At 45.3% G+C, this 15,148-nt stretch overlaps 1 protein-coding gene across 1 annotated transcript; it reads left to right on the forward strand.

Annotated features, from left to right (window-relative positions):
* Positions 1-560: 560 nt before the first annotated feature.
* Positions 561-14,682, forward strand: acbd3 (acyl-Coenzyme A binding domain containing 3). Its single transcript, XM_010865235.4, has 8 exons — positions 561-911; positions 2,215-2,356; positions 9,411-9,551; positions 9,662-9,820; positions 9,910-10,084; positions 10,765-10,984; positions 11,551-11,838; positions 12,082-14,682. The coding sequence occupies exons 1-8, from the start codon at positions 632-634 to the stop codon at positions 12,294-12,296; spliced, it is 1,620 nt and encodes a 539-aa protein (XP_010863537.2). The 5' UTR covers positions 561-631; the 3' UTR covers positions 12,297-14,682.
* Positions 14,683-15,148: the final 466 nt, after the last annotated feature.

The following is a 15,148-nucleotide window of genomic DNA, read 5'->3' on the forward strand; positions in this document are numbered from 1 at the left end:
TTGATACTTTTCATTCTATTTAAGTGTCTTTGTGTTTGTCTGTGGTAGGCCTATAGTGTTTTTCCGAACGAATACACATTTAGACCTATTGCTCAGATAAATGGGTTTTAACTATTTTCTCAGATGTCCGTGTTGTTTCACACCGAAATGTATATCGTGCTTAGGTAACTAAAAGAGAGACTAGGGCTGGTAGAAATGTGTCTGCCTTGAAAGGTGCATTGTGTACTGCCACCGGGTTCAATTGCAGCTGGAGATGTTTGTTTGGGTATTTGCGGGATTTTTATTTTCTAAGTTAAAAAACACTCTAAACTGGATTTGTAAATTTGCTACATATGTAAGTCGTCCAATCAAGACGTGGCAAGATGTCCAAAAAACTTCAGCCTCTGGAAATGAGTTCGTTTCTTTTCTTTTTCTGATTTTGAAATTAAAAACATAGGCACCATCCTAAAACTCCACATTTCTGATACGAATAATAATGACATTGTAATTGCACTTTGTTCTTTTATCGTGTTTCCGTGTTTTGAACCGTAGTCTTGCTACGTCATTATTTACATCTTCTAGCAGAAATTCCCGGAACTTCCGCTGAAAACGGAAGTAGGTACGTGGCCCCTTCAGACAGCTGACATTCTGCATGATGGCGACAGAGGTTCAGAGTGGCGACCTCAGCAATGGCAGTTCTAGCCGGCTTGAAGTCTCCATCGACGGCCTCACCCTTAGCCCAGATCCCGAGGGTGAGCAGGAGCAAGTTGTTGAACCGGACCCCGAACCTTCGAAGAAAGAAACGGAGGACCATGTCACTGCGGAAGGCACGGATGATGGGGCGGAAGGAGATTCTGCCAAAACCACAATAGAGAAGAAATGGGGCTTTGGTTTGCTAGAACTATACGGACTCGCTTTAAAGTTCTTTAAAGGTATTTCATAACATTCGTATTTGGTGAGAAAATGTAGCTCATTTTAATGCCTGGAATTTAAATCCCTGCTTGGATCTTAACGCGCCGTGGGTTGCTAACTAGCTAGCAGTTTGTCACTGTTCATTGTTTTCTTGCGGTTCATTGCCTTGCTACTGTACCTAGCTAACGTTAGTCAGGTAGCCACTTGCTAATTATGCCTAACTGTCAAAATGTCACAGCAACTGCAAGCTTTTTCATCGGTTAGAATCTACAAATTCCAAATAGGTCTGCATGATTGCTGGCTATTTGTTTCTCTTGATGCTCAGACAATGAGAGAAGGCCTTAATTATGGATGTGTAGTCTAGATTAAAGATGTGGCGATATTTAACTTGTGCCCATATGGTCATGTGGTTCCTATGTACTATACTTGCTGTGAATTACAGGCTTACTGTCTCGAGTCTGTTGAATGAGAATCCAGTAACTAGTTTGGTATGTGGCAGAAACACACCCTCCACTGTCATTAAAGCATCTAGCTAGAGTGGAGATCTGGAGATTAGCAAACAAACTCCCAGACACTCCGTATGTCACCCAGATTTGTCATACTGCATTTTGCTCGTGATATATACTACACGCTCATGACACTGTATTCACATCGATATCTAAATTTTTAGTACAAAGCTAGTGACATCCTAATTTGGTCACTAAAAGACAACACCAGTTTTCCAGACTTCAGTCATTGGAGATACTTTTTGGAACTGACTACACAAAGTACAGTTTGTTTTCGTTGAAGGATCATTGATTGCAGGCACAATACTATGCATTACTACAGTACCAAGCAGTAGTGCGCCTTTTAACAATCACATTAATTGCAAATGTGAATGTTACCTGTTCAGAAAGCCCTTTAACAGGAATTTATAGAAATAATTGTTAATAATGAAATCTTAAGTAATTTCTTTAACATGAAACAATCTCAGATTTACACCTGTACGTTGCCAAACGAGATGTGGGTGTCTGGGGGGCAGGCTAAGTTTCTGAAATACAATGCAATTAAAATCTTTAGAGGGAAGCAGACAAATGGAGGACTGCTGGTTAAGGAAACACTTTCAGGAAGACGCTATTTCTCCCAGACTCCCATGCTTTATGCCATACCTTGCCACACCCACTCGATGGAAGCAAATATAACTTGAAGTCTGTTGAAGAACATTTTGTGAAAATAAGTATCTGGAAATAAATGAATGTTTGAATCATTTAGAAATTATTTACCCTGGATAGTGTATTGCCCTATGGAAACTAGGCTATTCGTTTGTGTTTGTCTTATCCTCAGATAAGGATGGAAAGGCCTTCCATCCCACCTATGAGGAGAAGCTTCGTTTAGTGGCTCTCCACAAGCAGGTGTTACTGGGGCCATACAACCTTGATGCCTCTCCTGAGGTGGGCTTCTTTGATGTCCTTGGCAACGACCGCAGGTAACCCTTCAGGCAGGAGATATATATGCACCCACACACAGTTGTGCTCATAAGTTTGCATACCCTTGGCATTGATTTTGAAAATATCACGTGGATGCACTGAGCAGGCTAGATACTGAGCGATGGGGAGCAGAAGAAAACTGTCGAGAATGTTGTGGAAATTTCTCTAACCAATGTATTCTTACTGATTAAACAACTGAATTCCATTATTCAAATTAGAAAAGCAATTGCCATCACAAGACCTGCGTAACAAGGTAATGGAACTTTATAAAGATGGAAAAGGATATAAAAAGATATCCAAAGCCTTGCAAATGCCAGTCAGTACTGTTCAGTCTCTTATTAAGAAGTGGAAAATTCAGGGATCTCTTGATACGAAGCCAAGGTCAGATAGACCAAGAAAGATTTCAGCCAAAACTGTCAGAAGAATTGTTCCAGATACGAAGACGAACCCACAGGTAAACCTCTGGCGAAATACAGGCTGCTCTGGAAAAAGATGTTTTGGTTGTTTCAAGGAGCACAATACAACGATACTTGAACAAAAATGTCCTGCGTGGTTGAGTTGCCAGAAAGAAGCCTTTACTGCGGCAATGCCCCAAAAAAGCCTGGTTGCAATATGCCCAACAACACGTCTCAGCTTCTGGCACATTGTAATTTGGAGTGACGAGTCCAAAATAGTGCTTTATGGTCACAACCATAAGCTCTATGTTTGGAGAGGGGTCCACAAGGCCTATAGTGAACAGAATACTATACCCACTGTGCATGACCTGGAGGCATTTTGCCAAGACGAATGGGCAGCTATACCACCTGCAAGAGGGCCTCATAGACAACTATTATAAAAGACTGCACAGGGACATTGATGCTACAGGGGACAATACACAATATTAAGAACCAAGGGTATGCAGACTTTTGAACAGGGCCCAGTTATTTATTTTTCTTTGTTTTGTTTTATGATTGTGCCATTCTGTTATAACCTACAGTTGAATGTGAATCCCATATGAAATGAAATGTGTTTTGGCTGCTCACCCTGGTTTTCTTTTCAGATGGTACATATATTTCCATTTCTCTAAGGGTATGCCAACTTTTTGCACAACTGTGTATACACACACACACACACATTTTTGCTTTGTGGTAGGGTGCATTATCCTGCTGAAAGAGGCCAATGCCATCAAGGAATGCCATTGCCATGAAAGGGTGCACATGGTCTGCAAAAATGCTCAGGTTAGGTGGTACGTGTCAAAGTAGCATCCACATGAATGGCAGGACCCAAGGTTTCCCAGCAGAACTTTGCCCAAAGCATCACACTGCCTCCACCAGCTTGCCTCCTTCTCATAGTGCGTCCTCGTGCCATGTGTTCTCCAGGTAAGCGATGCGCACGCATCCGACCATCCACATGATGTAAAAGGAAACATGATTCATCAGAAAGTGTTATGCTGGCAGCACTCAGATTTTCTTTATCACAATAAAAGACATAATTGTATATGGCAATATAGTTAATCTATTCTGTGAAAAAGAACAGACAAGAATAACATTGGAATGGACATTAAACATAAAATGTACAGACACGATTAAATATATTTACTTATATAGTTCAATTATGACTTAGATTTTCTTTTTCAAAATAAGAGTTAGCACTGCTAGCTTAATATCCTGCTGCTAGAAGAACGGTAATGAAGCCTCGAATGGCCATCACTAACGATAATTTACTTTATTGTCAAGTGAAAAGACGAGAGAATCGTGAAGCCAGCGAAGTGTTCGTCTATCCTGCACAATTCCTAACATCCACCAGAACCATTTTATTTTAGGCTTCCTATTATGTAGCTATGTAAAGTTGTAGCCAGCGGAGTCTTTTCTGCCCTGAACCTCGGGTATAATGCGTTTTGACTGTTACGGGTGGCGATCGCGGGACTTGTTATTCCGGAGCCCGCATCTCTAGCCACTATGCTGTTTATCTAGAGTCTGCCAGCCACTGAGTCACATTCACTCGTCTTGTCCATCCAAAAATCTAAAAGGAGCATTTTGAGTGAGGAACAGAAGTGTTCAATTTGCAGTGGTCTCTTAATTGTTTTGCCCGACAGCGTAAGCGGAGCCGGCTAGGAAGAGCGAATGTCTCTTACTCACTGACTGTTCATTTTTAAATAGTGTAGTGATGAGAAATTGAGGTCCGTGACGTCGCCCGGTATGGCGCAGCCGGGGCCCCACCCTGGAGCCAGGCCCAGGGTTGGGGCTCGTACGTGAGCGCCTGGTGGCCAGGCCTTTCCCCATGGGGCCCGGCTGGGCTCAGCCCGAAGGAGCGACATGGGGCCGCCTTCCCGTGGGCTCACCACCCACAGGAGGGACCATAAGGGGCCGGTGCGGAGAGGATCGGGCGGCAGTCGAAGGCGGGGGCCTAGACAACCCGATCCCTGGACACGGAAACTAGTTCTAGGGACGTGGAAAGTCACCTTGCTGGCGGGGAAGGAGCCTGAGATTGTGTGTGAGGTTGAGAGGTTCCGACTAGATCACCTCCACGCACGGCTTGGGCTCTGGAACCACACTCCTTGAGAGAGGATGGACTCTTCACCACTCTGGAGTTGCCCATGGTGAGAGGCGGCGGGCTGGTGTGGGTTTGCTTATAGCTCCCCAGCTCTGCCGCCATGTGTTGGAGTTTACCCCGGTGAACGAGAGGGTCGTTTCCCTGCGCCTACGGGTTGGGGATAGGTCTCTCACTGTTGTTTGTGCCTACGGGCCGAACGGCAGTGCAGAGTACCCAACCTTCTTGGAGTCTCTGGGAGGGGTGCTGGAAAGTTCTCCGACTGGGGCCTCTATCATTCTTGTTGTGAATTCTTTAAGGTTTATTTCTTTTAGTATTATCTACTGCTTTATTGTATATCTTCTAAGCGTCTCTTATGTAGAATACTTAGTATATGGAAGTATTTAGTACGCCATCTCATTGGATGCTGTTTTGGCGTAAGTGACGCATTCTTCATTATGCATACAGACCTGTCAGGATATGACGTATTTTTCCACCAGTGCAGCATCTCTGAGTGCAGGACAAAAGTTATTGACAAAGTGAGTTTATTTCCTAACTTTATGTTCGTAATACGGAATAGTTATGCTGCTGATATTATATTTAACCTTAAGCCTGTAGGTCATGGGTGTTTCGCGATCTTTGTATATTAGTTTGTCGGGTTACACGCACGTGAAAGTGCCGCTAGAATCGTGACTTGGCTTGCTAATATTGATAATACATCGTTCAACTATGTGTATACATCTGTATAATGATATTCCATATTTGTTATACTTTAATGACATAACGAGGACGCTGTATAGTGTAGTTTAAGTTGTTTATATGCTCTGTTATATTCTGTTTGCTTGATTATTATTTGGCTAAACACTTTGGGAGAGCTGTTGAAATAGTCTAATTAGTAATGTATTGTTTATTACAGCAGTATGTGAGCATGTTTGTTTAACATTTAGTTATTTACTTCTGTTTATTTGTTTATTGCAGAGACTACCTCCAATGTATAATGTTTATATGGTGAAACCCTGCACAAATAAAAGGTGGAAAAGAGATGATGACTCCTACTCTCTGATCGGAGTACTGAAGTGGTTTTAAGCACATTAAAGAACTGGCATTCAGTGGGGTAATCCCCAACAGTTCTACTGGGGGACTTCAATGCCCATGTGGGCAACGACAGTGACACCTGGAGGGACGTGATTGGGAGGAATGGCCCCCCTGATCTGAACCCGAGCAGTGTTCAGATAACTGTGCTAGTCACAGTTTGTCCATAACGAACACCATGTTCAAGGGTGTCCATCAGTGCACGTGGCACCAGGACACCCTAGGCCGCAGGTCGATGATCGACTTTGTTGTCGTTTCATCTGACCTGCAGCCGTATGTCTTGGACACTCGGGTGAAGAGAGGGGCGGAGCTGTCAACTGATCACCACCTGGTGGTGAGTTGAAACCGATGGCGGGGGAGGAAGCGGGACAGACTCGGCAGGCCCAAGCGTACTGTAAGGGTCTGCTGGGAACGTCTGGCCGAGACTCCTGTCAGAGAGATCTTTAACTCCCACCACCGGCAGAGCTTCGACTGGATCCCGAGGGAGGCTGGAGATATTGAGTCCGAGTGGACCATGTTCTCCACCGCCATTGTCGAAGCGACCGCTCGGAGCTGTAGCCGTAAGGTCTCCGGTGCCTGTCGAGGCTGCAATCCCCGAACCCGGTGGTGGACACCGGAAGTAAGGGATGCCGTCAAGCTGAAGGAGTCCTATCAGGCCTGGTTGGCTTGTGGGACTCCTCAGGCAGCTGACGGGTACCGGCAGGCCAAGCGGACTGCAGCCCGGGCGGTTGTGGAGGCAAAAACTCGGGCCTGAGAGGAGTTTGGTGAGGCCACGGAGAAGGACTATCGGCTGGCTTCGAAGAGATTCTGGCAAACCGTCCGGCGCCTCAGGAGAGGAAAACAGTGCCCTACCAACGCTGTTTACAGTAGAAGTTGGCAGCTGTTGACCTCAACTAGGGATGTCGTCGGGCGCTGGAAGGAGTACTTCGAGGATCTCCTCAATCCCGCTGTCACGTCTTCCATTGTGGAAGCAGAGGATGAGGGCTCAGAGGTGGACTCGTCCATCACCCGGGCTGAAGTCACAGAGGTAGTCAAGAAACTCCTCGGTGGCAAGGCACCGGGGGTGGATGAGATCCGCTCTGAGTACCTCAAGTCTCTGGATGTTGTGGGGCTGTCTTGGTTGACACGCCTGTGCAACATCGCGTGGCGGTCGGGGACAGTGCCTCTGGGATGGCAGACCGGGGTGGTGGTCCCTCTTTTTAAGAAGGGGGACCGGAGGGTGTGTTCCAACTACAGGGGGATCACACTTCTCAGCCTCCCCGGGAAAGTCTATGCCGGGGTTCTGGAGAGGAGAATACGGCTGATAGTAGAACCTCTGATTCAGGAGGAACAGTGTGGTTTTCGTCCGGGCCGTGGAACACTGGACCAGCTTTATACCCTCTACGGGGTGTTGGAGGGTTCATGGGAGTTGCCCAACCAATCCACATGTGTTTTGTGGCATTTGACTGTGTCCCTCACAGCATCCTGTGGAGGGTGCTTCGGGAATATGGGGTCCTGGGTCCTTTGCTAAGGGCTGTCAGGTTCCTGTACGATAGAAGTAAGTCAGACTTGTTCCCAGTGCATGTTGGACTCCGGCCGGGCTGCCCTTTGTCGCCGATTCTGTTTGTAATTTTAATGGACAGAATTTGTAGGCGCAGCCAGGGGCCGGAGGGTGTCAGGTTTGGGGACCACACGATTTTGGATGATGTTGTCGTGTTGGCCCCTTCAAACCAGGACCTTCAGCATGCACTGGGACGGTTTGCAGCCGAGTGTGAAGCATTGGGGATGAGAATTAGTACCCCCAAAACTGAGGCCATGGTCCTCAATCGGAAAAGGGTCGCTTGCCCACTTCAGGTTGGTGGAGAGTGCCTGCCTCAAGTGGAGGAGTTTAAGTATCTAGGGGTCTTGTTCACGAGTGAGGGAAGGATGGAACGGGAGATTGACAGACTGATCGGTGCAGCTTCTGCAGTAATGCGGTCAATGTATCGGTTTGTCGTGGTGAAGAAAGATTGATTTACCGGTCAATCTACGTTCCTACTCTCACCTATGGTCATGAGCTTTGGGTCATGACCGAAAGGACAAGTTCCCGGATACAGGCCGCCGAAATGAGCTTTCTCCGCAGGGTGGCTGGGCGATTCCTTAGGGTGAGAAGCTCGGTTACCCGGGAGGAGCTCCGAGTAGAGCCGCTGCTCCTCCACATCCTGGGAAGGTGCCTTCCTGGGAACGTGTTCCGGTCCCGTCCCACCGGGAGGAGACCCCGGGGAAGACCTAGGACACGCTGTAGGGACTATGTCTCCCGGCTGGCCTGGGAACGCCTCGGTGTCCCCCCGGAAGAGCTGGAGGAAGTGTCTAGGGAGAGGGAAGTCTGGGCATCTCTGCTTAGACTGCTGCCCCCGAGACCCGGCCCCGGATAAGCGGTAGATGATGATGATGATGATGATGATAGTCGTTAGATAAGCGGACTTGTGAACTATAAGTCACAAGTTTGTATCTCCTTACAGGCGAAGCGATGTATGCATTATGAATCATTCCGTATTGGCGAAAACTTCGCTGGCTGAAACGTTTTTTTGCAACTGTTTCTGTCATGGAATAGTTAATCTTCAGTATCGCTAGAAATTTCTCAATTTTGATTATTCCTCGGAAGTTAGTAGATACTAGTAAGCCTATTACTGGCTAATAAGCTGGCCAGTGGCAAAAGCAATACAGTTCTAGACGCTATTTGGGGTGGAGGTAAATTTAACGTTAGTCAGTTTTACACAATCCTCAATGGAGTCTAGCGACTGGTGAAACGTGTAATGCGATCGCGTATTGGTTAAAGGCAATGCCTCTCATGTGGACGACCTAAGTTTGAATCTATTGAGAGCAATGATATTTATTAATTATTTCTGGTAGATTCCAGAGGCTAAATGGTGCATTTGAAGTCATGGTATTTGGGTTTGCTGAGTTTGAACTACTACAGGAAGTGATGTTGCAGACTAGGCAACTTTTTTCCCCTGCAGCTGTTCTGTAATTATCCACATTTTGCCATTTGGATGAAAGAGAAAATGTTAACATTTTATAACGTCATGCAAGTTGGTTTCTTATGAAAAAATGCATTTGTAACATTACAGCAGATGTAGGGAATAACAAAAGGCACTGCATGTTCGTTTTTTTGTCATAATAACAACAGGGTTAGATTGTTAAACCCTTAGCTACCAATCAGATTATTGTTGTCATGGGTAATGGAGTGAATGGCAGTGACTGAAATAACCAGAGAAACTGTTCACTGCCCTATATATGTTCTACTATCTACCCTAAGTAGTTGAGAGAGAAAAATGTTTGGATGGTGGTCTTGTCAAACTATGCAGTGGGCTGGCCCTGCCTCGACAAGGCCATCACATATTTTTTGTCATAAAGGAAAATTACACTATTTTAAACAATTGTCTGATGGTTATTTTCTTTTTCTGTTTCCCTTTCTCTCTTCAACCTCTGCAGGAAAGAATGGGCTTCTCTGGGCAACATGGAAAAGGAGGAGGCCATGGTGGAGTTTGTCAAGCTGTTGAACAAGTGCTGTAATTTATTTGCACCCTACGTCACCTCCCACCAAATAGAGAAGGAGGAGCAGGAGAGAAAACGGTGTGATGCCGAGACTGACCGTCACAGACATACTTGCATCATGTCGGAATCTAGCCTAGCATTTACTAAAGTTGGTGTTTTTGTTGTCCTGACCTTCCCTTCTACCTCAGGATGGAGGAGGAGGAACGACAGCGTCGTGAGGATGAGGAGAGGGAGCGTCAAAGGCAGGAGGAGGAGAGACAGCGTCTTGAGGAGGAGGAGCGGCTGAAGAGGGAGGAGGAGGAGAGGAGGCACTTGGAGGAGGAAAGGTTACGGGTGGAGCAACAGAAGTGGGTAGCATCTGTGTTGTAGCGTCAAGCCCTAGTCCAGTGGTCATGGAAAGGTGCCAAGCTGACTCTTCCATCTTCTCTGTCTCCAGACAACAAATTATGGCAGCGCTAAATGCTCAGACAGCGGTCCAGTTCCAGCAGTACGCTGCCCAGCAGTACCCAGAAAGCCCTGAGCAGCAGTTGGGTCTCATACGGCAGCTACAGGAACAGCACTACCAACAGTACATGCAGCAGCTCTACCAGGTCCAGTTGGCACAACAGCAGGTAAATGTCCAGATTATATTACAAGGTTTTCCACATCTTTCTCAAAAAGGAGGTAAGTTTATCTACTTTATATAGGCAGGGTGTCGAAGATCACATCAGACTAATCTGATAGCCTGTTCCTTAAGGTTAGCAGTCAGACAAAAAAAGTATATAGGATAGTTTATAATGTAATTGTTTTACCAGTTTAGTTGGCTCAAATAACATTGTCATTTGCAACGATAATCTTGTAGAAATGAGTGTGAACATTCTTGATGATCTTAAATTATATGGCAAGTAAAATAATGTTTAAACATAAAGTAATCATTTTGTTGAAGGGCATATTTTAACTCCTATGGAAACACAACCATAATGAGATTAGCCCGAAGAGGAGAGGCCACCCATTAGTTTCTTCCTAGGTTTCGACCATTCCAAAGAGTTTTTCTCTAGCCTCTGTGGATAAACTTTTGTTGTTCCTTGCTCTTTGGGGTTTTAAGCTGGTTATCTGTTAAACCACTTTGTGACAACTGCTGATGTAAAAAGGGCTTTATAAAAGTAAACTTGATCAGAGGCACTGCCAACCAGTGTTCATTTTTCTGACAGATGTTTAGTGATGTGATTAAAAAAAGTGGTGAGTGGACAGTATACACATCTCTTAACTCTGCTGACCTCCCAGTCGTTGACCCCCCCTTACCCCACACCAGGCAGCCTTACAGAAGCAGCAGGAGGATGCGGTGGTCCAATCCACTCTGGAGGCCACCAGTGAGCCTTTAGCAGCAGTGCTCCCTGCTGGAGAGGATGTCACCCTGCTCAATGGCCAGTCTGACTCCCACTCTGAGAGTATGGACCGAGAACCAGAGCCCCTTGACCCTGCCGAGGAGGTCACAGAGAACGGGCCCATAGGTGCACACATGCTCCGGCCAGGTACAAACACACACTCACATGGGTCAGGTTGACATCCGAATCGCTGTTATTCAGATTTTTACCCAGAAATGTGCTTGGTTTAATGGTGCTGCTACTGGTACGTAACTTATAGGGCCAAAATATACAGTCTACTTGGACACACACCCACAATGTTATGTGACACTAAATAGTGTTCGCGAACCGAAATGGTTGAATAGGCGAGGGGTAATAAAATGAGCCTCCTGTAACACTTAGTCAACTAAGAGGACTTTCTGCCCAGTGTGTTTTCATGTTCCCTGTGTGAACATTTAGAACATTCCATTTGTCCTTATGTTAACTCCAACCACACCAGGCCATGCAATACAACCTCCCACAGCGACCGCCCCCCCCCCCCGTAAGGCACTATTCATGCTTTTTCAGTACCTTGGGCTAAAGCCTGTACGGTCTTGTTTTTTGAAAAGTTTCCTATCAAAAGCATGTACTTTAGTTCATATCTTGTAAAAGGGTGTCCAATGAAAAACTAATGTACAGGAAATTATCCGTCACCATTAACTTGCCACGCATTTCTCTCCCCTCGTCTCCTGCAGCCGACCTCCAGCCGGTCATAGCGGCCCCCTCCATGTGGACGCGGCCCCAGATCAAGGACTTCAAGGAGAAGATCCGGCAGGACGTGGACAGTGTGATCACAGTGGGGCGTGGTGAGGTGGTGACGGTTCGTGTGCCCACCCATGAGGAGGGCTCCTACCTCTTCTGGGAGTTCGCAACGGACCACTACGACATTGGCTTTGGTGTCTTCTTCGAGTGGACGGACGCTGCCAACGCCTCTGTTAGCGTGCACGTCAGCGAGTCTAGTGATGAAGACGAGGACGAGGAAGGTGAGCCGCTGCTTACTGCTGAGTGGACCTGTCATGGCTCAATGCTATGGGCGGTAGCTGATTAAATTGTAACTTAGTCAGTGGTTCATCTCATTGGGCTTGTTTAACTGCGCTCATTGAAATTCCTGCATGTTACGAACATTCCCTGTTTGTCTACTGTCTGTCCAAACTGCGTGGAAAAACATGACCAGCTATTTTATGTAATTCAGTAGCTACTCTGACACCCGTTCCCTCTTTTTCCAGGCGAGCCCCCTAGCGAGGAGGAAAAGGCTAAGAAGGAGGCTGCGAAGCCCCAGGTGGACGAGATAGTGCCGGTGTACCGGCGGGACTGTCACGAAGAGGTCTACGCCGGCAGCCACCAATACCCTGGCCGCGGAGTTTACCTGCTCAAGTTTGACAACTCCTACTCCCTCTGGAGGTCCAAGAGTGTCTACTACAGAGTCTACTACACCAGATAAACCTGGAAGAACTGCAGGAGGGCTGGAGGGAGTGGCGTGTGTGTGTGTCTGTGTGTGTGTGTGTGTGAGAGAGAGCAGCGCTGGGAGGAGGTTGTGAGATGATCTGTTCAGGACTAGAGCACCAGAGGGCGACAGATGTGACGCGTTCTCATTGGAGATTTGACTTTCTATCTGTGTGTTTTGTGACGTGCGTACACCTCGTCGGAGTGAATGGAATCCGAGGAGGGAGCTGACCGCGTAGTGTATTACCCACCTGTCTCCTTTATGCTCTTAGAGCTTTAATGGCCCATTTTTCCAGACCAAGTGTTATCTAACACTGTGTTGCCCCCTTCGTGTCATTTTAATTGCTGTGCTTCAATCCGAGCAAGAGACTTAACCCAAGTTTAAATGTCACACAGGGCCTGTTAAGTCCGTATGGGGGTGGGCTTTGGTCCGATAAGGAAATAAATGGCAAACTGAGTCCAAGCCGATCGAAACTCTACACTACAGCAACTTTCTTCTATGTTGGGGCTCCCATCAATACTGAGTAGCACACTGAAACACACTCAACTGTACACAGTCACTCAAGTGGCAATGCTTCTGTTGAATGAGCAACACCCCAAATCAACAGCGGCCCCTATGTAGACACTTTCTGGAGATATGGTAAGATTGTATTATAGGCATGAAATAATACTGTGGAATTTCCATCCTGTCTGCGAAGGTTCAAGCTATTATCATGTTGATAATACGATACAACCCCTTTCACATCTCCGCAAGTGCATACAGGGAAGGGGCTTGGGGTCAATTTGGGGTTGGGCTCTACTGAACAAAGGATGATATAGAAGGGTCATTATTTGGGTTATGGGGGCAGGGCGAGGAAAATGGCATGTACATTAGAAAGTATGGTGTAGGCCTTGTTGGGCATCTGGGAATGGAATGCCGGAAAAAACGAGATTGTCTACACAGCATTTAAAAAATATTTATTGTACACCCTTTTCTGTAGAGTAGCATCATATTTGTGTCTGTGTAATATGCTGGTGTGTTTAATCTCCAAACAGTGACCTCCCTGCTTCAGAAGTCTTTTAGATGATTTCTTTTCTCATCTCCTTTGCTTCATGGGCACTGACCACAATGAATTTGAGGTGAAAACAATAAGGATTGAAGCATCCATTGTTCTTTCTCAGTGGCTGTGAGGAAAAGGGGAACAGGAAAGCAAGCCATGAAGGAGTATCAGGACAACCCCTTTGTCTTTTCTGTACATATTCCTTTTTTGACCACTCTGTTGAGTTTGTCACTGGACTGGAGATGCTAATTTTGATTTATCTCTGGCTTTGCCTGATGCGTACGTGACGGCTAACAACTCATGATTATTTCTGCCTTCGTTTTTTGTCATGTTACTGTTGCATCTAGCATTTTATCTTTCTGAAATGCACGGACAAAGACACAATCTTTGCTGTATTCATTTGTTTGTCTTAATTGATGGATTTATTCAGATTTGTCATCTAAAATATGGCATTCAACTATCTCAAATAAACAGATGATACTGTTTAGCGCTGTAGTCGTTAATGTCTATGAGAATAATCGGTTACCAAGCTCTGAAGGTGTATTTAAGCTCTTATCTCATAGTTGTTTGTTTTGTTGCAATTTTTTGTTTACTATTTGCCTACATTGCATCTACTTGCTCTATTTCAATCAAAGTCAGATGGCCACTTAGGTTTGTTGATGAGGATTTATTTGAATTGGGTTCCTATTATTAAATACTGTTTTTCAGTCGATCATACTATTGTTTTTCTTTTTACTTTACAAATCTCTTCAGTTCAGTGTCAGACATAACACTGATTCACCATACCAAGAATTTTCAGTTACGATCATCATATGGGGTCAGGAATGATGGGCTTTTTTCTGTTCTGAATAACCACTCTCTTTCCTCGGTCTTTGTGACTTGCTTGGGAAAGTGGGTCAAGTGATAGGAATGGAATGTGACCTTGTTTAAGTCTCAAAATTAAAACAATGTATGTATTATACTGTAAGGCACTATTTATGGTAAAGCTAATTCCAGTAGCCACAATGTTCAAGATATATGCATTATCAAGCTCTTGATGTTCTGTTCATTTTTATGAACTACTTTTTTGTGCTCACCAACTGGTTGCTGAGTGATACACTATGCTATGAGTCTGGAATAAATATATAAATGGTTTTAAGTTTGGGTTGTACATTCAGGGAGGTGAGGCTGAGAATTCATGCATTGTAAAGTCTGGTAATTGAGATGTACATGTCTCCAACTTAAATGTATACAGATGGACTTCAATGGAGGAAAGTTTTGTTTTTTTCTATTGCTTTTTGACCTGGGTTTAAAGGAGAATCTGGGCATATATTTCATCTTGATTAAACATGTGTTCATCTCTTATCTCAATGTCATTCTTTAACATAAATTAATGTGAAATGTGTTCTTTTGTGTCAGTTCATTGCTGCAGTCAAATCAGGGGCTTCTACAAAGGTTTCTGATTGGTGTGTCACTGTAGGGAATTTTTGGTGCAGGTTAAATCTAGGGTGACCCAGTCGCACAGCAGTCATGGACAGTCAGGAGCAACGGCAAATTGAAAGTAGCAGCCATGCGCTGTCCAGGGTCCTAACGTGGCATGCTACTTGAGTGGTCTACAGTTGGTGGGGTTTGTGTTGGGCAAGGGTTACCTTTGATATGCTCTAATCACACATAGTAGTTGGCCACCAGGAACACATCCTTTTCTATTTTTTAGCTTTTAACTAACAAGTGGTGGTATGACAAACCTGTAGAAGACTTGTTACAAGTCTATACAAGGCTTTGATGTACATTGAAAGTGTACAATACAAGGGTTAGTTTCATTCGTATGCGA

Source organism: Esox lucius, chromosome 18 (assembly GCF_011004845.1).
Source record: "Esox lucius isolate fEsoLuc1 chromosome 18, fEsoLuc1.pri, whole genome shotgun sequence".
Classification (NCBI taxonomy): Eukaryota; Metazoa; Chordata; class Actinopteri; order Esociformes; family Esocidae; genus Esox; species Esox lucius.

Excerpts from the sequence above, each read along its gene's own strand:
- acbd3 (XM_010865235.4), top strand. The coding sequence starts at position 632 with ATGATGGCGACAGAGGTTCAGAGTGGCGACCTCAGCAATGGCAGTTCT. Across the intron at positions 10,085-10,764 it reads TCCAGTTGGCACAACAGCAG|GCAGCCTTACAGAAGCAGCA; the intron begins GTAAATGTCCAG and ends ACCCCACACCAG. Across the intron at positions 11,839-12,081 it reads TGAAGACGAGGACGAGGAAG|GCGAGCCCCCTAGCGAGGAG; the intron begins GTGAGCCGCTGC and ends CTCTTTTTCCAG.